Consider the following 25,303-nt stretch of genomic DNA (forward strand, 5'->3'; position numbering starts at 1 on the left):
TTAAGACAAACCAAATACTTTATGTAATCTTACTGAACTTGTGTAGTTCACTAAAATTTTAGATAAATGTAAATGAAATAATCTGCATTTAAAGGGAGCTTCTGATTATACAAGACTCCTTGACAWCTTTGTAAAAGTACCATAATGTACACAGTAACAGTAATACATGCAGTTGACCACGTGATAAATTGTTCTTAGTGTGCCCTTGGCTTACCTGTTCTGTCATCATATTCGTGCCTGCAAGAAGCGCTTCTGGCATTTTAGCATCCTCCCCCAGTAGGTGTAGACAGCAGTTTGTTTTGTGGCATTTGAGGGCAAGGAAGGGAGTYATCTTTCATACGATTTAAAAATTAAAACGGATGATTTCTACCACAATAAGTACTGAATGTTTTCTTCTTTCTTATCTCTGTATGAACTGAAGATGCTTTTTAGATTTTGTTTATAGCAGCTATTTCTATAATTGTTTTTTTCCCTACTTTAGAGTTCTTTAAGATGAAGTGGTGCTAACAAGAGAACAGCCTGATTTTATAGGTAGAGATGAAATTTGATCCCAGTTAGAAATCTAAATATTCCTTTAGTTTGTGATTAAAGATCGGGGAGGTTGGTCTAGATGATCTCCAGAGTCCCTTCCAAACTTACTGATTCTATGATTYTGTGTCAGGGATGACTTGTATAATTCGCTCAAAGCTTCATCCCTCAGAGACAGCGAAGTTGTCTTACCACATGGTCAGCTATGTTAATTTTATTCGTATGTCTGTGTTCATTTTTGTTCATATCCATTTATGCATGGATAGGTATTGCAGGACTGATCCTGAAATACTGAAGCTACTTGGGAGCTATACCACTGACATTGACTTAAACTCTCTGATCCACAAATCTGTATAGAGTAAACTTTGCAAATTTCTCTTCCCYTAGCAGTGAAGTTTATTGTAGTTGCAAAGTAAAATATATTCATTTTTTCTCCATCTGATCACAGTAGAGAGTAAGTGGGTAAATATTATACCTGAACTGCTAGATTTTCCTGACTTTCTTGCAGCGTGTCTGAACTAAATCACATATATTTGGATTGAATAAGATTGAACAAATGGGAAATGAAATTATTATGTTCTTTCAGGAAAGTTGAAGTCCATAATACTTGTTTATATTCTATCTCCGTTTTTTCAATTAAACTTAAGTGAATTTGAAGTAGCTAGATTTCGTCTAAATCCACACAGCTGAGGAAACCTGTGCTTGCTCTTTCTCTGAATTTTCACTGAGGGGCTTTTATCTCCCCCTAATCCCACCATTTCTGTCTGGACATAATCTCTTTCTCAAATTTACATTTTAATTACAAGGCCAGCTGAACTAGCTAAAATCAATAATGTCAGCATTCAGCAGCCTAACTTCAGCTGAAACCCCAGCCTCTCTCTTTCCTTCTATCGATTTATCTTGTGAACATGGTCTACTTTATTGCTTCAGGCAAATAGGTGCCATTTGGTCAGTTTAAACAAAAAAGGGGATTTGAACATTTTTATTATTCTTTCTAAAAGCTGCTATTGGAACAGTTTTAACCCAGGTACTGTGCTTCGGTTACAGAAAATACACAGCAGAATTCTTAAGAGAAATTTTATTTTTAAAACTGCGTTCAATACCATGTGTATCTTAAAAACAAACAAAAMCCCCCCACTATGCGGTTAGATACGATTCAAATACTGCTGTTGTCTGCATAGTAACTCTTGTCAGCAAAAAATAATTTCATAAACAAATATTTTTTAAAAAAAATCCACAGCCGTGGTGGTTTTAATGATATAGTAATGTATTTACCTTTAGCCATTTTTTCTCTTAATGGTTTAAAATAAGAAATCAATGGAAAAATATTTTGTTCTTGTAACCCTTAAGAATTCCTGTATTGATCTTTTGGATGTGATTTTATCTATCTAAATGTCACATTGTCCATTTATCTCTCTTGCCTTTTCTGTGGGTAGCTGATTGCTTGTCTCTTCTCCTCCCCCTGCATCAGTGTAGTGAATGAATGATTACGCTTTCCATAAAAATTACAGAAAAATTTTGGAATAAAACTAGGATTTTCTGAGAACTTCTAACACATACACATATCCTCCCTGAAGAAGGAAAAGGTGAGAGACGTGCACTTTGAGACAATTTGTGAATAGCACACATACAAGTGCTGTCAAAACTGTTGCTTTAAGCAGCTATGAATTAAAAGATGCTCCTATCAGTGGAATATTAAGTGCTATTAAAAAAACCCCAAAACTAAATAAAACCCACTTTTGAGAAGTCACCATTATCTCTCGAATGGCAAAGCCACAGCCTAATAAATCTCGCAAGAACATTTCTTTTGCTAGGTAGCTTAGCTGTTCCTCTGCTTAGTTCCATCCCATTATGCTTAATTATTGTTTCCCTTATTGATGCTCCTTTTGCTAACTTTCATATGATTTTCAAAAGTACAGATCAGTCTTCTGAATTAGTATTTTTAACTTTTTTTTCTTTGTTTTTAGCCTTGTTAACTTTGGGAAGGAAAGTTAGATGAGGAGAGCATGCCGTGTTTGTTTTCATTAGGAAACGTGATGTGGGCGTGACTGAGCAAAAGAGTAGTAGTGTCACGTACTCTCAGTGGTGGTGTCACCAACAGCCAGCAGAAGCTGGCCCACCTGTGTCCCCAGCTCTTAGGCAGGTTCTCACCTCCCGTCTGAGGAGAGAAAAGCCAAAAAGAGGTGATCYTTCCTGGCATCACAGCCTATGCCAAAGTCAGTTCCCAGGAAGCAGTGGACAGCTAACGCTGCGCTCCGTCGTCGCAACTGAGACTCGCTGAATAATCTTGTCTCACAGGTCCTGGTTGCAGCACAGCATTCTCCTCAGGGGCACCTAACTTTTGATTTTTACACATCTGCATTTCTGCATGCCCTCATGAGRCTTCTGTATTTTACACATATACGATTTAAGTTATGGAATTCTTAGTTACTGATAGTTATTTAGAGTGTTGTGGTACCTCACTGTAGTAAGTACCTAAGGGAAAATAAGCCTACAGTAGACGTATATATTTTCTGACATATTCTGAAAATGTTTCTCTGAAATGAAAGTACTTTATGCACCAAAGTTCCCTGACGCTGCTGGTCCTGCAATTGCCCACTCAGTGCCAAGAGTGTAGATACTCTGTTAACTTTTCTTTTTCTGGTTGACGTCTTGTGATATATTTAATGACCACTAAAGCAAGGTAGCAAAGCAAGAATAGTGCTGGCTTGAAGTGTGCAGGAGATCAAAAGCCCCAATTAGATGATCGCTAAAACATGTCAGGTAATCTCAGATTGTTTTCTGAATGAAGCCGGTTATAATTTGCTGAAAGTTCTAGTCCTGCGAAATCTTTTTTTTTTTTTTTTTTTTTTTTTTTTTTTTTGTTTTTTTTTTTTTTTTTTTTTTTTTTTTTTTGGGGGGGGGGGGGGGGGGGGGGTGTGCAGCCTTACATTTCAATTGCTTCCCTTATAAAAAGGCTTTTTCTTTCCTGTTCTATAGGAGAAGGTGTAGTGTAGTACGTTAGTGGTGAGGGATCATCTCTCTGCACTTTACATGTCATTGGTTGAAAAGTTCTTGTTACTACGGCCAGCTAATAGAGTTGCTTCTCCTGCTCACTGATAGAGGCACGTGCTGTCTGACTACCCAGCCGATCCAACGGCATCACTGCAGTCTACGCTGACTGTTTAATTTAGCTGTAGAAAGTAATTATGTTGCCCCACTGCAGAGCTGCTGGTGCTGAAAATGTGTGTCTGGTACTGCCTTGCAGTGGCCTGGTTCCTCAGGTAGGTAGCATCTCTTCAAAGTGCTCTGTGGCTATACCCCTTGCTTCTGACAAGGCGTAAATATCTTATTTTGACAAATAGTGTGTCTCAGTATCTCTGAAAGAAAGTTCTGAAGTTCTGTAGTAGGAGAATGTATTTTGGATTYGAAATTTACCATCGGGGGTTGTGCTGTCCTTTAACAAATTGCTAAGGAAAAAGAGAAGGTATATTCAGCCCCTCTGAAAGATAGCTTGTGTGGTAGTCCCAGGTCTGAAAGTTCAGTGTGGTAGCTGAGAATCATCAAAGCACAGAGAAGCATCTCAGACTTTGTTTTTTTCGCCTGGGGTGCTGTTTCCCTGCCAGCCATGCTATGTTGATGGTTCCCAGGCTCTGCAGTCAATCGCCCTCCCACTCTCTTTGCCAAGCTGTAAGAGTTTTAGCAGTGCTTTTTGCTAAGACTCTAAAGAGAGTTAATCTTGGCACATAGGAGGATGTGGATATCTGACTTTCCTTTTGCTTTCTACTGCTCTGGAATTTCTTTTGGGGCTCTAGGTGTTACACAGTGAACTTGTGTAGTGTTAATAGTTCCTTTCTTCTGTTTTATCTTGATGTAATCTTGAAAACAGAAATTAGCTGAGCAAAGCTGATGTGAACCTAGAAACTTGTATACAAAAAGCAATATTGCAATTTAAACAAACATATATTGTTAAAACTCTTCCAAGTTGAACTAATGTCATTCTTTATCATCATGCCATGACACAGAAATTAAAACATTGTTTTGGTATACTTAGTTACTTGATGTTTTTCTGTATCAAAATAAGAAAAAAATCACAGACAGAAATACCACTGCTGTCTGCTTACTTGTATAAGTAAGATGATGCCTAACATGAACTGAAAACAGTAAGATAGCTCCTCAATGCAGAATTGCATTCTGAGCTGTTTGGCCCTGCTATAAAGTGTTCAGGGGAAGAAGAGACCCCTCATAAACACCTACCTCTTTTGCAGGGCTAGAGCCACCATCGCCTCAAAGCGCACCAGCAAAGGAGACCTCAGGAGGGCCAGCTCTGCTGAGCTCCTGGGCCCAGCCAAAAGGGAATGAAGATGAACTTGACCCAACCTGTGCAGCTGCAACACTGAAACTTATTAGAGACAAGCTGCCAGAGTTATCACCTCCATACTCAAGGTTTGTTGTAGTTCTTTTAGAGACTGCTCTCTATTACTTGTATTTGTTAATGACAGAAGCACTCAGAAAATGCATCCTCAAATGGATAAGCTAAAGGTTAAGGCTGTGTTGCTTTCACTTTRAAGTTAAAGTTCTTTTTCTCAGATGTACATTCACTGCTTAGAATTGGAGCTTTTGCTGATGATTGCACTAGGCTTTTCAGAAATCTGTTGATGACTTGGTTTTAGTTGTATTTGATGTAAAAAATGATGTGAAAAAAAAAAAAAATTCCCCCCCCCCTAAAAAAAAAAAAAAAAAAAAAAAAAAAAAAATCCATCACCATTTGCTAGGAGATTTTTTGGTTTGCACCTAAACAGATCATAATCCTGTTGGTAAGTAAGAAATTAGTTTTAACAGTCTCAGATTTCCTGGTGACTTATACTGTCAATGCTGGTTCAGAAGCATTGTTGTACTGAGTTCAGAGAACTATTTATTGTCAATCCTCTTCAAAGCTTGCTGAAATTCCAGCCTTGTCTAATGTTTACTTTTGAGTCTGCGGCCACGAGAGTGGACTAATTAATTAATGGTATGTAGTTCCAAAAAAGACACTTCTGCACTGTCTAGGAAAAAAAAAAAAAGGGTGAATGAGACCATTCAACATTGTGTTACAGAATACCTGAGGTTGCCATAGTAGTACACTACTTTTTAAGGGCTAGTGAATTCTAATGTGATATTGCACAATGAATACTATAGCTTTGGACTCCAGTAGGAAAGCAATTTGCAGTCATTGCTTATGTTGCTTATCCTATTTGTTTATTTTGCTTAGTTTCGTTTGTTTGTTGTTTATATCTAATTCCTTTTCTGCCCATATACATGAAAGTTGTGCAATTTGCTTGTTCAGGTTGGTTCTTTTCTTAAGCATTTTTATCCATAAGTAATATAGTATTACACCTTACTGCCAATTCCATCTTTATCATAGCAAAATGTCCCAAAGATGTGAGCTGTCACTCTGCCAACAAAACCACTGCAGTCTGCAGCCACCATGCAAACATAGACATGAATTTACAGAATCAAGACTATTCTAATTCAGTCTGCAATACCAACTCAGTAGCTATTACAGTACAGCAACGTATGATATATCCGTACTGCTTCACATACAGACCTCTAGGCCTCCACACCCATGATACGTTTTCGCTGGCTGTAGCTGAATGTGCTGTTAAGCTTCGTCGTGCACTGTGCTGTCCTTAGTGTGAAGTGTAATAGTTTATATCCTTTAAAAGAGGAAAAAAAAAAAGTGGGAGAGAACCCTGCAAAAGGTGATTGATCTGAGCTAATGTTAGTGTTTGTGTGAGAAGTTAATAGAAACAGAGAAAAAAACTGTGATTGTTGTTGTTTTCTATTGACTTTTCATAAACTTTCTCCAGCAAGTCCACAACTACTGAGCAAACAGTTTTGGAAGAGCCTGACAGTAAGATAAGAAGACTAGCAGAAGAAAGAGCTAAAGCTCCCATCATGCCTTTTGGATTAGATCTTCACTACTGGGGACAGGACCAGCCAAGTGCTGGGAAGATTCTCAAGTAAATGCTCTTCTTATTTTAAGACAAATTAAATAAAAAATAGATTTGCTTGTACCCAGAGGTCATGCGGAAAGGGTGAACCTTATTGCTTTTGATAATTACTTTTCTTTTTTCCCTTGTGTTATGGGACCTGTAAACACAGTCAGAAATTCTAACTTAAAATGATATTTGTTTTAAGAAGATGTGATACTAATCAAATATTCTTTGATGGTTCAAAGCACATTTTTCTACTCTTTTGTGTTTGTGTATTATTTGCAGTATGGCAGCACTTCAGTTTAACTTGGTACCTCATTATGCAAAGTCCTATGCAAGTACATAATAGACAGTAGCTCTGCTAGAGTTTTACTTTCTAAATAAATAACAGATAAGGTAGGAGAAAGACTGGGAGGGGAGAAGGCAGAGAGGAAAGAGTACTTTTCCTGGCTTTACAGAGCGCTAACTGCAGAAATTGATGTGCTTGCTCAGTCACACAGGATATATGTGGCAGTGCCAGAATTTGAATCTTTCATCTCCAAGTTCCCTTTTCATTTTCGTCTGGGAAGGTTCTGTGCTTTCTTGGACATGAAGCAGTGCTGGCTTTGGGAAAGCTTTAGCAGTGCTGGGGAGAACTGATTACAGCTATGCATCAAAAACTTTTTCTAGCAGTTTGTTTTTAAAGCGTTTTCTTAGCCCTTTCTAATATTTTTATATGGAGCCAAAGTTCTCCTATGTATAAATTTTGTTTAAATCCACTAGAAATTTAGGATTGGTATGCATCATTCTTGGCTTGAAGAAAGGCAAAAATCATTGACTAGATGGGTTGCAAATCAAACTTATATAACTTAAATAATTGCAATGTGGACTAGAGTAATAATGCTATGTAAACAAATCATAAATGGTGCTGCAGCATGAAGCCCAAGCAAAATAGCATCATCAACTTCTCCACATTTGCACATTGAGGAGTATTGGTTTCCCTGACACAAGTTCTTCTGTTTTGCCTGGTATTTCAGGTAGTATTTTAATATTTCATGTAGTATTTTTCTTTATCTACCACTTTTCAGAACAGTAGCTAGATGACTCTTGCCACACTTGCCACCCTYGTTTGCTGGTTTCCAGTGCCTTTTTGAGGGGTTGGGGGGAAGCCCTAAATGGCATCAGTTAGATTGCCTCTGTCAGAATTTACTCCAGCTTGACTTAATTCTCAGTGACAGCATTTGCAGAAGGGAACAAGAGGAAGGCTCTGTCCCTGTACTTGATTTTATGAAATGCTGAATATGTTTTAAATTATTGAAAGCAAGTGAAATTTGATACAGCACAGTGTTTTAACAGAGTCACTCCAAGCTTTGTGTTCTGTCTGGTGAGGTGTAAGCTCTTCAAGGCCTATAAAATTGTTCAGATTTTCAGCAAGGCTTTAAGAAACATTTGTCTGTGATAATGCCAAAGAGGTAGTAAGGCTTTATTTTACATTGCAAATGAGTTATTCAAGTCATAAGTGAAAGCAAAATCATATTTCACTGCCTGCCTTGTGCTGTACTGTTTTATTTTTATGCTTTCCAATAAAATAGAGGGCACACTTCTGAACCTTAGAGTCTATAACTACAGATAGGCCAGTCTAACCAAAGATAATTTAAGTAACTGCGCACACAGTGCCATTGAACCTAGACATAAAACATATTTATGGAAAAATTAAGGTAGTCATTGGCCAACTCYGTTAACTTTTTCTGTATGCATGCATGCCATCTCTATAGGGTACCTAGAACAAAAACAGACATGTATATGGAATCTGAGCTTCTAAAATCTGGAGTGAAAAAGCCTTTCACCTTCTTTTTTTAACATCACAGTACACTTCACTACAGCATTTAGGAGACACTAAGATTTTGAAATACTGATAGCGAGACTGTAGCTACCAGGAGGACCATTTCCTTAAAAAAAGTTTTAATTTGCTTGTAAATGATGAAATGGCACCTTCTCTGAAAGGTGAGAGTAACTGTTGATTTTATAAAGAGCTCGACTGAAAACATTTTTTCTGATTTTTTGCATTTGTTCATCTCATTAAGCTAGTTTAAGAACTCTTAAAATGAGTTTATATAGCCTAGTTGTACTTTAGGGAGTATTTATATACTGCAGTATGTTGTATTATATAGAGACCACAATGCCAGCTTAAACTCCCTTTTTAGGTAGTATGGGCTGCCCAGGCTGATTTGCCCTCTTCTTTGAGTTCATTTAGCTTACTCTTAGCACCAGGGTAAATTAGGTGGTTACACAGCTCTTTATTACTGTGACCAGAACGTGTCTGATATTTAGCTCATTTAGAGCTTGCTCCAGGATCTCTGTGTATGTTGTACTGGTTTTAGAATTTGTATTTACCTAAGCTTTTGACATCCTTCCCATCTTCTTAGTAACAAAGTTTCTATAAATTTGTCAAAAGAGTGCAACACTTGTCCAGTAGCTTGACTTTCTTTTAGATTTCACTTAACCATTATTTGTTTGTTATTCCTCCTAATGTATAGGTATGTATAAAATTGCCATTAAAGCTTCTGTCTAGATCAAAAACACTCTTTCTCTGAGTGTGAGTGGAGTGTTGATCTTCTAGGTGATCAGCTACTCCTCTGCCAGTCCCACTTACACAAAGATTTTACTTGTCTCATGCATCTTTGTAAAAAGATCTCTTGTGTTTTTCTGCCCTTTTAAAGCATTGCTTTAATTACAGCAACAGGAAATTGGAAAACTTTGGTATTCAACACTACTTTGTTCTTTTCTCACCTCCTTGTGAATGTTTTGGGGATAAGATAATTTTTATGACCGTAGTAAACAATAATACTTACGAACATCTGTGTAGCAGGCAGTCTGTTTTATGTCTAGTTCCCAAATACTGATCCATCACTAGAGTAAAACAGTTTTTATTTCCTTGAGATTTGTTGAATGTAGATTTTTTTTTGGGGGGGGAGGGGTCAAAATACTGAATAGAACTTTTTCCTAATAGAAGAAGTTGGCGCATACAACCATTAAATGCTTCATCATTCTCCTGTAACTGTAATAGGATAATTTAGATAATTTAGAGGTGGAGGAGAGTTCAGACTGATGTTAGGCATTAGACTTTTATACAAAGATTCTGTGAGACTACTTTGCATATAGCAATCCGGTGTGGTATCTTTTTTAGAATACTTTCCTCTCCTTGTGTCTATAAACTTATTAGCACAGAGTTATTAACATTTATGAAGCTAAAATACAGTACTGTTCAGAAGTTTTTTACTCATGGATCCTTGCTTTCTCTCCTGCTCCCTACATCTACTGACATGGTACTAATCTTCTTTGCATCATATTAATAGAGGCTGTATTTTCATATGTGTGCCTGCAAATGCAGGCTAGATTACTAGTTTTAAAGTAGATTTTCAGTGGATTGCACATAATTTCCCAGAGGAGCACCTGATAAGTTTCTCAGAGCTATTAATGATGTATGGAAGAACAGTCTACTGAACCTACAAGAAGGAGTCTCCTTAAGGTTCAACTATTTTTTTCTCTGTTCTTTGGTCTTAGAATGTTGCAATAAATTCTGGGTTCAACTCCTACTTCTCTGCTCCTACAGGAGTAGAGCTGCCAAGAATAAGATCAGACAAGTTAGTAGATACTTAACTGTTCYCCCCTGCTCTGTCCTCTGTGTTCCATAGTAGAAATATTTTGTTAAGAAGTGTACTGACTACAAAATTACAAGCAAAGTTATTTACTGTAATTGGATGTTGGATAAATGACTCTAAATGCTAGATCACAGAGTAGAGCTCAGGCTAGTAATAGGTGAGCATGTTAAATAAGAAATCGAGGTGAACAGGACATTTGGAAGTTCAAGATGTTAGTCAGGCTTCAGTAATATTTTTAAAAATATTTTCATGATACAGTAGTCATAACGAATATTAGATTCCTGGGTTTTCTTATATATAATTCACTGATAGAAATTCCCTTTCTTTCATGTGCAAGTTTACTGAGGGGTGATACTGAAATCTTTATGTGCTTTCTTACATGCTGGGCTTCTGTCTGATCCAAATAGTTCAACTGGATCAGACTAGAAAGGCACAACTTCGCCTGTAGRCAAATAATTTTGTCCATTGTTTTCTCAGAGTTTCTTCTCAGCATCGATTTTGGGCACCCGGTGAAGTGGAGGATGAGGTTGAAAATAAAGAAGTTACTGAAATGTTAAAAACTAGGTGTATAACATTTGCTGGGAAGTTTGAACCAGTGAAACATAAATGTCGAGCGCCAATGCCTAATGGAGGTCTGTGTGAAAGACAAGATCGGGTTAAGGTAGGCGCCAAATAACRTAACTTCCAAGATACGTGCTGTATGGAGAAGATCTCACTAAAATGTTTTTACAAATGCTTAATCCAATTTTAAATATAGCTAAAAGGAGTGAATGAAAATTGTGTCTGGAAAAAATTGCTGCTGTTCTGCTGCAAATGGAAGGAAGGGWATTTTCTTTCTGTAAGGAAATTACAGATGAATAAAGATATCTAAGTCATATATTGGATTCCTTGACAGTGAAGCAGAGATAATGAGTTGGTTGCTGAATAGTTTTCCTAATTTAAAGGCATATTTGATATTAAACAGTTTTATAAACATGATGTTTTGGTGGCAAAGAGACAGATTTTGTTTAGAGATTAGGTTTTATGAAAGATAAATCCTGTACAACCTCAAATTATGAGCACCTTTGAGCAGATATGCTTTGCTTATGTATTTTGTTCTAGTATTCCAGTTCTTCCTATATTGTCTAARTTTAAAGAATTGGAATGTGCTATCATACTTTAAATGGAATTGTTACATGATAGGGAAACAGCTTAAATAACAAAATGCAATGTAGCGTTAGTTCCAGAGGTGACAGGATATGCTACCTGGCCTTCTGAAAACAGGAATTCCTATTATAAGGAGCTTACCTCTTTGAGATTCTGAATATATTCAGTGTGTGTTTAAGGGATCTTAATGCCTTCTAATGGGGACTGAGGATCGAGTGTAAAGTTCTATCATTTCATTCCAATGTCTGGCTATGAGTTATGCAGAATTACATGAAAAAAATTCTTCCCATTCAGAAGTTTTGACAGTTTTTCCTTTCTTTCTGAAGTGCCCTTTCCATGGGAAGATAATTCCTCGGGATGAATCTGGGATTCCTCTTAACGCGGAGGACAAAGCCAGAGAAGAAAAGATGCAATTTGAGAAGAAAGCAGCCCAGCCAGGTTTGTGTCTACATTACATCTTAAGAAGAAGAAGAAAAAGTCAAAATAGTAGATGGAGGTGGGAGATAAGCCTTGAATATAAGCATAAGATATTAACATTGTTTTTTAGTCTRCTACTTCACTGAAAGCAACTGCTTTATGGACACAGTTTAGTATTGTCACAGGCAAGAGTTCAGTACTAAAATACAATACATAATGCTATCTTGCACCTGACTGTAAAAAGATAGCCTTTCCCAAAGACTTTACAAGTGCAAGTACTTTTGGTCAATGTGGCAGAACATAAAATTTTACAAGCTGAGGCCTCTCTCTAGATATTACCATTTTTTTTTTTAAGTCCACAATCATATCTCTACTAATCAGCTGTTGAGCAGACTGCAGTTAACTGAAGCCCAGTATGTGGGAGAGTACTAGCACACAGCTTACACCTCTGTGTAAAGATGTGATATGGCTTGTGCAAGAATAGCTAAGCTAGTTTTAAATAAACTAGTTTAGGTATCAATATCAGGTTTCTTTCAGCGTGAACTGCACAAATCTCCGTGGCAGTCCAGTTAGCTAGCTCAGAAGTGCCTGTACAAGCTGTAATCACAGTTTAAGTGGGCAGACATGTAGTGCTGAGTTTGGGATCTTCTTGGGGGACCATTTTTGCTTTCTTGCTGTTAGGATTTACATTTTTATTTATATATTTACTATTTCATAGTGTGATAAAACCAAAATGTTTCGAAGGGTTTTTGTTTGTTTATCTCCCATGAAAATCAGCAAGAGGGGCTAATAAGATGGGGGAAAATGGGGAGAGAATAGAAAGTTGCAGAGGAGAGAGAGAAAGGGGGAGAGGGATCAAAAAGAAAGTTACTTGATGGTCAGCTCTTCACCTGGAGTCTGGGAGGTTCAGATCATTCTGGGGACTTGAACCTTCATCTCTTGCATCCCCAGGGAATGTATTCAAGCTATTCAGTTCTGTGGGATGGATTTTTCTTTTTCATGGTTTCAGCAAAAAATAATCAGGAGCTGCTGAGCTTTTTTCAGTGCAATTTTATAGAAACTGAAATGATCAAGTGGAAAAGGCTGTTTTAATGCATTGCTTTTTTTTTGCAGAACCTCTTAGAATGTTCCCAACTAGCTGAAACAGATGTAATGGAGGGAAACAAGGGGGAAAAGGAGGCTTCTGTGGCCATTGTGCATTGAATTGTGATTACACTGGCTGAAGATTAGTACCCAAAAGAACTTGTAAAATTCTTGGCTCTTGTGTTAGATATGGCTTGTAGTAACAGTTATGATTTATGTTGCTAGTATTTCTTTTTCTAAATGCCATTTTGGCTTTGGATTCCATTAAAGTGCAAACACTATRGATGTATCCTGAAAACTGCAGCTTTCATTAAGCCAAAATTATTTTTAGCCCTTATGATTGTGAAGAAAGTGTTGTGTGAACATAACTGCTGCTGAGAGGGCCTGGAAAAATAACTTAGATAAAATTTTAATTGTAAAGTAACTGGTCTTGAGAGCCCTGTGCTATCTCCAACCTATATGAGGGATTCTGTTTGTAGTCAGGTAGATGACTTTGTGGCTCTACACAAATATTCAGAGGATTATATATACAGGCCAGAGGCAGAGCTAAATATGATTTGCATGTTGGGGCACATAGGTGACTTAAAAGGAGAAAGAGAAACTGGTGTGGGAGGGGAGAAGGAGCTTTCCTGGGAACTTCTCTGCTGTTTTCCAGGAACAGACAGCTCATCAGGTAGCTCTGGAAGGGGTTAACTGCCACCTGTGTAGAGGCAGGAATGTCTGCCTGCCCCTTTGGGCATAGCTCCATCACCAGGCCTGAACTTTTCCTGTGTGTGCTCTGAGTTTGGGGTTTGTGTGTTCGCAAGGGCTGTGTTGCTATTTTTTCTTCTCTTGAAATCTTCAGCAACTATGGTTGATACTTCAGAGAAATGAATCAACCTTGAAATAACTTTCCTTACCTTTTTTTTTTCCCTAAATCTTTCTTTTTTTTTCCCTGTAAAATTTTGGGCTAGGAACAGAAAACTGAGTGGTCAGTTTAAATTTGTGCTACTTAAAATTGTTCAGAGCTTGACAGAGATCTGCTGCTAGCATTGCTAGACATTCTTTGTGTTTAAATGAACATTTGAATCCACAGAACTCCTACACACTTAAAATGCCCAAAGAATCCCCTCTCAAGCTGAAGGAAGGAAGGCAGAAAGAACAGGAGTAGCAAAACAATCCACAAAGTTATGCGAGGAAAATGAGCTTGGGAGAAAAGATATCTGAATTTCAGTCTCAGCTATGCTGGTTACTGTTGATAACTCTGTCTACACATTTCACAGACCTTTTCTACTGAGCAAGAACAAGCACCCTATATTAGAAGAGTAGGAACTCAAGGATACTTCTGATAGCAATGGGAGGAGTTAGCTATGCAGTCAGCCGTCACTAGACCACATGCAAACCTTTGAGATTATGGGTTGCATTTTATGATTTTTAATCCCTAACTTTGTCCTACAGCTCAGAAAGTGCTGGTAAAAGCTACTGGCACAATGTCCTTGTTTTCTTAATTTAATAACTGCTCACAGAGAGAATTACTGTCATCTTTGCCCTGTTTATCCTCTGTGCCTAAGATCTTGAGTCCCAATGCTGCTAATATTTTAGTCAGTGGGATGCAACATGAGGATTTTGAACAGCCGAGGAAATTATTTCTAAAAACTATGAAAGCTGTGAAATCATGAAGTAGAAACATTGCTACTCTTACACACTAGTAAACCTCCCTTTTGCTTGTGCGTTTATGTTGTATGGATCACATAAATTTTGCCCTATAGRATCTTTCCCTCATCTCAGTACACAGTTGGAGAACAAATGAGGCTGGCTATATGGAGGAAGAAAGCAGACTTTTTTGCAGTTAAAAGACACAAATTAAGACCTGCAGAACTGACTTGTGTTTCTGTTTCACTGCTAGCCCCATTCTTTCATTTAAATTCCCGTTGATTTTAATTTGCAATTCTTTCGCAGTGATTCTTGCTCGTGTGATATATACGTATATGGATGCATATATACAGAGAATAAGATAAACAGTTGCAAGGTTTACAGTTGCATTCGTTCTTTATTTCCAGTGGTTCTCATAACGTGCTTAACACTTTCCAAGCACATGAATTACATCCTTTATCATGAGGAATATGTATATTAAAAACAGTTACGCCTATTTCCTGGAAAATATTTGATAGCAACTGTTTCTGTGCTTCTGAAAAAGTTACCTAACTTTGCTGATCCCTAGCAGTTGTGATTTATGTCACATAATGATGATAATATTCCGTCCACTGTGTTACCATGAACATTGGCAGAGTGTTTCTGTTGTCACAGTGCAGGAACTTGTTTTTCCATTAGCCGCTCATTTGTGTTTCCGTTTGTGTTTTAGAAAGAGAACTCCTGGAAGTTTTTTTGCTGTGCTTCTGTGCAGAATTGCTAGAAAATACTCTGAGTGAGGGAAGCCCTCACCTTGGGCTTTGCTTTGTTTTACTGGCATTTTAGCTAGTCTGGAAGTCCTAACAGGCACGACATTTGGTCTCAGAGAAGGGAGTAGAAGCACCTGTGTTGCTCAGTTGGATAGTTTACAGTGCAGCAGCACTGTCTATTTTGTTTTTAAGCAGTGAAGGTTAGCAACGAAAACAAAGGCCTTGTCCTGGCTGCTGCTCTTAGCTGGAGTACTCTGGAGTGAAGACTTATCCTTCCCCAAGATTATTTGTACATTTTTATGTGGAATAAAGCTCTGGACTGCTAGATAAGGCAGTGAGAAAGCAAGGGAGCAGAGAATATGCAGGCAGAATGAATTCCAAAAGGACTAATGGACTTTTTTGCAGTAGTGCAATGAAACCTYGTTAGTGATGGACAGAAGGTAGATCGCAGGGGGAGTGCAACCAGGAAGCTCCTGGTAGTTGATGGACTGCAAAGGAGAATTGAAGAGAGGGGTCTAGTCAGCAAAGACATAGTGACTGATTGGAGGGGACAGATTTGTTTTCAAAGCTTTTATTAGTTTTCCCAGCAGGTCTTAGTTTTCTGTTGTAAACTATTTGTTCTGGTTGAGTATTCTGTTTTCTAGKTAAAGCTTTATCCCAATTAGGCTTTGTCATTTTGATACCTGTTAGTGTGCTCCCTTTGAGGAGGAGAGAAGCATTTCTCTCTTACAGTTCTGGCTGACTTGGTGTTTCATCAGTCTCCAAGTTATGTATGTTATTAATGAGGCTCCTGAGCTTTCCCATGAAACCTCCTCAGAGCATAAACAACAGTAGTTGATCCTTTATCCGAAAGAGTAAAGGTGCATTTAAGCGTATAAGTGATCCAACCAGCTTCCTGTAATACAGATTTGACCAGCTTTGAGCAACTCTTCTAGACCCGTTACGAGCACYGCATGAACGCAGCCGTTAACTGAACACCTTCCACTGTGCGTATGCCAAGAGGTGCTGTGTTGGCAAGCGGTCTCCATCCTTGTCCAGATGGAGTGAAGTCTCTAAGCTAGCATCTATCCAGCAGTGTYGGAAAGGTCACACTGGCCCACTGAGGCCCACCCCCCACCAGGAGTGGGGATGTTGCACGAGATAGGAAAGTTGTCAACTTAGTTATGACAAGCTAAAACTAGCAGGTTAAACTAGTAGGTGTTCCTTGAGAACCTAGCTTCAAACTAGAAACTAATACTCTCGGTATAAAAGAAAAAGAAAAATCACTTGCCTTGAGAAGTATTGATTTTTCTTCTTTCTTTTTTTTCTTTCTTTTTCTTTTTCTTTTTTTTTTTTTTCCTTTTCCTCCTGTGAAATTGCCATTGCTCTGGGCTAGCCATAATACTTATTTTTATTACAGTGTCAACATGGTGTTGTTAGAGGCTTCTCACCTCTGGCCCACAGAATGTGTGCGTTAGTCCCAAACCAGTGTTGACATTGCTGCGTTGCATTATTGAGTGCTACTCTTGCGCTGCGATGTCTTACAAAGGTCCGTTCTGTCTGTCTCGGAAGATAATGAAGAATCTGTGGTAGTTAATTTATTGGACAAAAACTTGAAGATTTTCTAAAGCCATATGTATACCAGAAACCACTGAACATCTATCTCCATAGCTTTTTGTTTCTGACACATTTTTTTCCCTTCTAGGCCTCTGTATTTTTACATTYGTTTTAAAATGTTAATGGAAATACAATAAAGGGGTTTTTTTTGACTGTTGTTATAGGTTTGTGTGTAGGGCAGTTTGTTTGTTTTCAGTTTGCTTGTTTGTTTTTGCAGAAGACTTGAAGTACTGTTAGCAAGTCTGACCAGTGCTGCTGTGACGTATGTTCCAGTGGAGACCTATTCTGTGCAATAAGCGCTTTGGTCTTATGATTTACAACATCATTTATTAAAGACCACAGTTTGAAAAATATCAAATGTTAAAACTTGGGGATCAGTTGCATGGTTAAATTGCACAAAAATATTCCTAGTTTTTTTTTTTTCCATTGGATGGGGGTTATTTTCATCCTTATGTGGGAGAATGGGAAACAATTGTGTAAAAGTAATGTAGTTCCTGTGGTAATGACTGTGTTTTGGCAACACCATCACTGTTGTTACGAAGCATGCCTTTTTTAACTTAATGTAAAATTTTAGATTCTGTCTAGATGTCCACAAAGCGGTGCTTAGGGCTCTTTGSTTCAGAAACAATGAATCAGGAGGGATTACGCTGACCTGCTAATCTGCAGTGTTCATCCTTTTCCAATAGTTCGCACACAGGAGCAAATTAAGTGCCTATTTTTTGTGTCAACCCTGAAGAGTATCTGKTTTTTCAGCCCTTAGTGACTTGTTAACAAACAGGTATCAGGACAGGCTGGTGAAGGCARGCCGCTGGCCAGTCAGATGTGAAATAGCATCTCTTTACTAACTACAGTATTGATTCCCGCCTACCCTTGCAAACTGTGTAATTTTCTTTTCCCTGCTGCTAAACTCAGTAACAATGTATGAAGAGCTTTAGGGGCCCATCAGTGCTCAAAAAGGCTGCTCTTCCCTGGCATCCTATTGATTTTTCTCAAAGGCTTTTAAATTGCTCCTTCATTTTACTCAAGTGCTCATTTCATCTCTACTGGATGCCGGCATTTTTTCGTTGTGTTTAAACAATTGCTCCATTCACTGGGTTCCTAAACTGTGACGCCTTCTTATTACTGGGAGATAAACTGTTTAGACAGTTTTCCTTAATCTTGGATTAATCGTTCCTGTATCTGAATTGTGCTGTTCTGTATTCCTCACTTCAAAAAAAAAAAAAAAATACCTCTGTGAAGTCTTATGATGTATCAAGCATGTGTGTTCTGTTTTCTTCCTCTATATTTCTCCTGCTCAGTTCCTCTGCAGCTTCATTTTCCTCATGCTTTTGTTTGTGTTGGATTTTTATCCTGTCCTTGCTTTTACATATAATACTAGTAGGTTAGATTTAACCTTTTCTTGGAGAATTGCTCTAGTACTCATAAACAATATCTTTTTAAATACTGTTAAGTGGGACTGACCTTCTTGAAATGTTACCAATATTTGTCACACTCAGTAACCAACTTGGTATATAAATGAAGTTGTGTTCTCATTTTGCACTGTGTATCTTTTCCTGTCTACGTAGGTGATAAATAAGAGTAGTAACAGTTTGGTTTTTACAATTTCTGCGAGTAAGAAAGACCAAGTGACATACATGAATCTATGTGAAAAATGATTGGCAATTACTGGTTATTAAAATTCAGGTTTCTCATATTTATGCTGTTAGAACCATGTTACTCTTTGAAGTGGCATTTATTACTTTTTTCCCAAACCATACTCTGGAAATGTTTTCTAAAGTGGTGTCATTTTCTTAAGTTTACACACCTCAGTCTTTCTACTTGAAGATACCTATTTACATTTTTACTTCTTACTATTAGCTTTTATTAGCTTTTATTCTGTTTGCTTTGTTGTGTAAGATTATACCAAAAATGAAAGACAACTGCTTCCTCAGAAAGTTTAGTCTAAATTGCTTATGCCTTTTCCTCTTGTGGCACCTATGATGAGAACTTAGTTACAGTGTATATTTGCATTCTGAGGCTTAAAGGTTTTGATAAAACTGTCAAATTTTTGACARGATAAATTCACTCTTGTACTATTTTCAAGAGAAGAAACTTGATTTAAATAATTAACTTGTGAAGTGTGGGGTATTTCAAAAGAAGTATCTTTTCAGATGCAAAATTAGGCATGTGGGAATGGGCTTATGTCTTATTCAGGAATGTTCTTTTGATGTCAGATAGTAGTTGCATATTTTGAAGCAAATATGATGCTTTGGTACAGAAATGTAACATTCAGTAGCCTCCACTCTGCACTAAAGTTGGCATATTTTTATTTTTAAGTTTGCTTATTCAAAATTTATTTCTGCAGATAAACTGCTTAGCTACATTGTTGGCATTTTGTTCAATTTATAAATAATGATCACCATGTTTGTCACCTCTCCTACATGGGATATTCTTCTTGGAATTTTGCTACTGTATTGCTGTAAAAGTTGATTTAAGATTTCCTGCAGAACAGTTTTATCTATACCACTTGATAATGGGCACTAGTCGCAGAGTGGCAGGGCTTTCTCATCAAGATCAGTGGTTTTGTCTAGCTGTCTTATCCTCCCCTTCCTTTGCGTGTGTAACCTTTGCAGCACAGTGATTCTGCCCTTGCCTAGTGGTGACAAGAACCTGTACCTTGGGTGCTTGCAAATTGTACTTGAGTTTGGAGTTTCAACGTGTGTATTTTTTCTTTTAAATAGAGTGGCGAGATCCAGAATTCATGAGAGAAATCGAAGCAGCTACAGGAGTGGATCTTGGGTCCTCTAAAAATAATGAAAARGGAGGGAAAAATAAAGGGAAGAAGAAAAAATATCCAAATCTGACAGACCTGAAGCAACAGGCTAATACTTCTCGTTCCCGGCTTGAGAAGAAAGTCTTCAATAAGTAAGATGTTTGCCTTACCTAAAGCCTGCTAACTTGCTGTTTCCCTTTGTTTGGATTGTAGCTTCTGTTTCTACTTGAACATGCACACATTAACTCTCTTAGTCGAGCTCAGAGCAGGAATGCCTTCTGTCTGTCTGGAGGGTAGGAGGTAGGATATACTAATGAACAAGGTTATTTCTTGGAGAATGATTTGCAACTAATTTATAAAATTCCCCTGTATAAGCTATTTTTTTAATCCTCTCTCTCTCCTTTATTTTTTTTTAATCCTCTAATTTCTGTAGTAGCTTTTCTGGATTATCTTTCATATGTACATATGTATTTTGTGTGTGTGCAAATGTTACTGGATCTGAAAAGAAGATTAAGTGTTCAAAGTGACAGAATTTACAGCAGCAGACGCATGCTTCAGTAGTGTCAATGGAGTGAAAGTGAATAGTTTTTCCTTTTGAAAGGCCAAGATGGTCTGTCCTGAGCAGAATTGTCATTAATAAAAGGATCTGTCAAGAACTTGGTTTTTGCTGTGTAGCGGTGTCTTGGCAGTTGCTCTTAAGACTCTGGTGTATGTTCAGGGACCTTCCAAAACTTTTGACTGCTGCCTGGGCTTCGCTCCTGTGTATTTTTTCTTGCTGTTGGGTTAGCTAAGTTTGTAGCTGAGCCTAATACAGTGCCTCCCATTCCACTATGTACACACAGTGATTCCTTCCTGTATACACAGGAAGTTCTACCTGAATATGAGGAAAAGCTTCTTTCCAGTGAGGGTGACAGCGCACTGGAACAGGTTGACCAAAGAGGTTGTGGAGTCTCCTTCTCTGGAGATATTCAAAACCCACCTGGAAACAATCCTGTACAACGTGCTGTAGGTGACCCTGCTTGAGCAGGGGGGTCAGACTAGGTGATCTCCAGAGGTCCCTTCCAACCTCAACCATTCTGTGCTTATTCAGTGACATTCTGACTTTTTTTCCTCCTTTACTGAGAGTAAATTGAATTGGATAAATATATGTATTTAGATCTTTACAGTATGATCTATCTTCACTCTACCTCTGCTGTTCTTTGTTAATATTAAAAAGTGGAACCTGCTGCAGACCTCTTCTCTTTTCAGTGTAAGAGTCGGGAGCTGAGCGTTCCCTACTCAGTGACATATGGTCACAGTGTTGTTTCAGGATGATGCTGTTTCTGTACTTCTCCTTTTTCTCCTGGCCCATGTGCAAACAGTAGCTCCTGGCCTACTGCTAGCTATAGAAGAAACTGTTTGGACTGCAAAAAAAAAGCAAAGATCAAAAATGTTAAAATTCTAAAGTAATCATAATTTACGCCTACTGAGGTAAATTTAGGTACTAATGCACACAATTTATGCACTGTTACCTATACTTTTTTTAAAATGTAACCTATAGCTACTTGTCTATAAGAAAGCTTGCTTTTGTTTGATGRTAGCTCAATGAGTAGATTGAATGTTCTCACAATTTGACATCCCTCCCCCCCACATAAGTCTCTAGCTGAAGGTATATTGAGTTCTAAAACTCTAGACAGTTTGCTTCACGGAAGCAAGAATATTACAGAAGCTTAGTTAAGCAGTGTGTGACTGTTACTGCAGGCATGGTACTGTTCAAAATGATTTGCAGTCWGGCTGCTTGTCTCAAGCTAGGCTTATGAATGTGGTGCTTTAGGCTGGCAAATCTGGGCATGGAAATTGGAGATTGTCACTGTTGGCTCTGTACCCTGCAGCCTTCCCAGAGGTTAACACTGTAGCAGATAGAACAGTGAAGGAGGTGAATTTGCATGGCTAAAATGCTCCAAGCCACTGTTAATCAAGGACTATTAATTATGCAGATAACCTGATTTATAAGTGCAGTAAAGACAGGCCTTGCAGAAACCTGTTTACAAATCTGTTTACTTAATTTCAGGATTCTACAGGGTAAATGACATCTTTTCCTTTCTGAAACAGGTTTTGCTTCTAGAGAACACTCCCATGACATTCCAACACTGCCAGTGGCATTTGGACATTGCAAAGATGTGTCCATGACTTAAGTAGGCGTATATGAGATAACTATAAGCAAACAAGCAAGCTAGTTCAGATACAAGTGAGAGCCTACACAACCCACGAAGCTGAATGGGTTTTACAATATAAAGTAGCTCCATATGTCTACTCTGTTACGGTCTTTCTGATGTCCAGTCTATGTTAGATATGGCTACAGCATAAATTTGCCCAAATATGCACTGGCCTGTTTCAAATGGGAAACAGCTGCAAGTACTTAAGAGTTTCATATGTTAAAAATATAGTRGTGAAAGCAAGGCAAACAGTGCAGAGTTATCAAATCAAAAAAGTAAAATTGTTATAATAAAATCGTTAATGCTGCATTATACCCTAAACATACGGAATGACTTGAACAGCACTCAAGGCACAGTATTTGTTTTAAAAACTTGTTTCCCTTCTCTAATGTAATGGTTACAAGAACAAAACCGAATGCACGTTTCTTTTGGTTACAAAATAGCACACTTTCTGTGGAAAAATTCTCGTGTTACCTGATCTTAGAAGTCCTTAAGACACACAATTCCAATAGTCAGAATTTCATATCAGCTTTTACAAAATAAATTTAAAAACCTGGTTTTGGTTTATTATGCTTTTCACTAATGATTTTGAGTGTGTGTTAGTGCCRGGTGTGAGGAATCAAACCTGTCATGTTTTAATAGGTTTCATGCTTTGCAGCACTAAACATGATGATAACCTTGGCTCCTTGTAACAACCCCAAATTACTTGAAATGTATAGGTGATAAACCCAGGCTCTAGKCTGCCAATAAAGTTAAGTGACATTGCACACAGATCATCAAAGTGGGATCTCATTTCATTTACAGTATTGCACAATCCAATGGTGCTAATGTAAAACCTACATGACATGAAAGTGTCAAGGCCACTCTGCAGTGCTAAAGGCTCACTTTTCTCCTACCAATTAGGCAGTACTTGAAGCGCAAAATCATGACCACATTTTCCGTATTCCTTGTAACTTTATTGGCAGAATTTTGTTAAAAAAAAATCGCTTCCAAGGTGTTTTTTCAGAATATTGGATTTGGTTACAATTGCTCCTGAGAAAATCTTTAATCCCACTATTTAGAAGCATTATTAAGAAGCATTGGGTATGTTCAGATGTTTCAAAATGGCTCTTAAAATGAAACAACTACAGAGAGCAGCTAGCTATACGAAGGTTGACAAACATCTTACAGATATGGCTGCAGGAGCTTAGCTAGAATAGCGTGTAGGGCCTGATCCTGGGAAAAAAAAAAAAAAAAAAGGCTAGTGCACACTACCTGGTGGATGTTTTGTCATTGTTTTACAACCCAACCTGCGGCAGCCTCAAAACCGATAGAGAAAGGCAGGTGTGACAACGTAGAGTCTAACAGACTTAGCAGTGGACGTCAAACCATTCACTTCGTCATGGAATGGAACTTGCAGACTGAGCTTCTGATGTAGAAATAAATGCACCATCCAATAAATTGGATGTAGCCTCTCAAACCATGCCCTTGTTTGATTTATCTCACAGTTAGGCAGAGTATCCAGGCCTTTACAGAGGAGTGTTAGGAGATAACTTCATTCTTCAACTTCATAAACAGAGGTAGGGTGACATCTTAATACATTTTGGATCCCTTCTGCCTTCTTAATCAAAGGATGCTGACACCCACCTTCCCTACATCTTTTGTAAGAACTTCCTGCTTTTGCTGCTATTCCTGCTCTCTAGGCATCAGGTTCTTAAAATTTCCCACCCTCTCAAATCTCAACTGCAAGGATCTCCACTCAAAGCTTTGTAGAGAGAAGAAAAACATGCGTCTCTTCACCCAGTTCAAAAGCATAGCAGCCAGATCCCAATGAAGGGATATCTCTGGGCACCTTTTACTAGGAAGAAACAAAGGCAGTAGAARAAGAAGGAACATGGGGGTCCACTGTGGTCAGATTAGGAGCTCCAGAAAGCTTAAGAGCTCCAACATTGATTCCTTCATTTCCTTTTGTGATCTGGGGAACTTTCCAGAGCCTTAAAGCGCAGAGGGCACTGCATAAGGCATGAAAGCCTGCCCATCACGAGGTAGTAGGTGTTCCGTTCTACTTCATGTAAGCATAAGATATTGAATATGTTGTCCTGACTATGCTGAATTCTAAGCACCTGAGTATTCTGCAGCATTAATATAGATACATGCATATAGATACATGACAATTTCTACTGTCTTCCTAAACTAGTGTTGTGCTGGCATATTAGATAGTTACTGCTCAGGAATAGAGGTRGTGGTGGTGTGAGTGAGAGAAGATCTTATTCTGCTTATTACTGATGAAGCATTTTGTAGAAAGTCACTAAATGACTTGCAGTTGCGTTAATTGAACATCAAGCCCTTCCCTTACAAAAAACATTCTACCTCCTGCACGTTGGATTTTACAATGCAGTGTGAGGATGGTTTTTAGATCCTGTTAGGTACAATCTAGGTTTTTTTTTKTTTTTTTTTTTTCCTCCTAAAGCAGTTAAATGCTTTTGAAAATCTAACTTCAGATGTGTGTCTATCAGGAATAATGCTAGGAGAGTGGAATGCACAGCCATTAAATGGAAAGACTTTAATTTGTTTACTCCTGTTAATAAAATCATTGCTGAATTAAACTATTTGTATTGCTGCAGCTAATTGGGTTAACAAGATAAATTTGTTCAGCCTCATCAGTGTAGTGTTCAGAGGCCTGATAGTGATTAATCATAATTCTTTTTTTCCTATAACATTCATAAACATTCTCTGAGACTGTGTAGCATCAACATAACTTTTTTTTTAATATACATTTTTTGTTTTTTTTTCTTTCAGAGGTGCCATGAAACGAGTGGTGAAAGCAATGAATCGAGTGGACCAGAGAAAACATGAGAAGTTTGCCAACCAGTTTAACTATGCACTGAATTAAATTATAATAAAATAAAGGGCAAAGAAGAGGATTAACAAGAGTGCAGCTGTACAAAGCCTTTATCACAGACCTTCATATTTAAACTAAAATATCGTGCTAAGCATTTTTACTGGAGTTATTTTTAGTTGTTACCAATTTCTAACTTATTTGATCATGAACATGAATTTCAGCAAAGATGTGGTGTATAACTGAATGCATTACACAAGCTGGTAGCTACTTGAAATTTACATAAAATATAACAAGTTTTATGATTTGTACATGCTCTAATTAAAATATTCACAGATTTATTTTTGCCTTCCTAATGGACTCATGTAATTTTTATACTTTGTCAACATACGTGCTTGTAATTTGCCTTGACTTTTCTGCCTTCAGAAAAATGCCTTAGAAACAATTAGAATTACATATAAAGTAGCAGTGGAGAGTATTTGCTCAGCTTACTATTCTAGAAATTGTACCGTATCAAGCAGCATACCAGGTCCTGGAGTACTCCTAAAGACCTCTTGTGTGCATATTTAAAAAGCTCCAGATCAACTGGATGTCTTCTGACAGTGAATGGAATCAACCTTGATTGCAGCAAGTCCAGGGACTAATTCAGAGGCAGAAGCTGTGGCACTGGTGAGGAACTGAAACAATTGAGTTAGTCTTGGTCTGCCTCTTGTTTGACCAGGATAGTCTTCCAGTATCTTTCACAACCAGCTACATCTGGAAAGCATGATCTGAAAGGTTGTAGAGAATGAGCTG

At 37.9% G+C, this 25,303-nt stretch overlaps 1 protein-coding gene across 2 annotated transcripts in view; it reads left to right on the forward strand.

Annotated features, from left to right (window-relative positions):
- The window catches only part of UVSSA (UV stimulated scaffold protein A), a 55,769-nt gene extending 30,920 nt beyond the window's left edge, over positions 1 to 24,849 (forward strand). For both annotated transcript variants that reach the window (XM_085314719.1, XM_085314720.1), the window contains 6 exons: positions 4,776 to 4,953; positions 6,357 to 6,509; positions 10,601 to 10,784; positions 11,596 to 11,707; positions 19,464 to 19,647; positions 24,469 to 24,849. In XM_085314719.1, coding sequence (XP_085170845.1) covers positions 4,776 to 4,953; positions 6,357 to 6,509; positions 10,601 to 10,784; positions 11,596 to 11,707; positions 19,464 to 19,647; positions 24,469 to 24,562 — 905 coding nt within the window. In that variant the 3' untranslated portion in view covers positions 24,563 to 24,849. The remainder of the gene's footprint in view (positions 1 to 4,775; positions 4,954 to 6,356; positions 6,510 to 10,600; positions 10,785 to 11,595; positions 11,708 to 19,463; positions 19,648 to 24,468) is intronic.
- Positions 24,850 to 25,303: the final 454 nt, after the last annotated feature.

This window comes from Rhea americana, unplaced genomic scaffold, assembly GCF_003343005.1.
Source record: "Rhea americana isolate MKP2758 unplaced genomic scaffold, rheAme1 scaffold_41, whole genome shotgun sequence".
Taxonomy (NCBI): Eukaryota; Metazoa; Chordata; class Aves; order Rheiformes; family Rheidae; genus Rhea; species Rhea americana.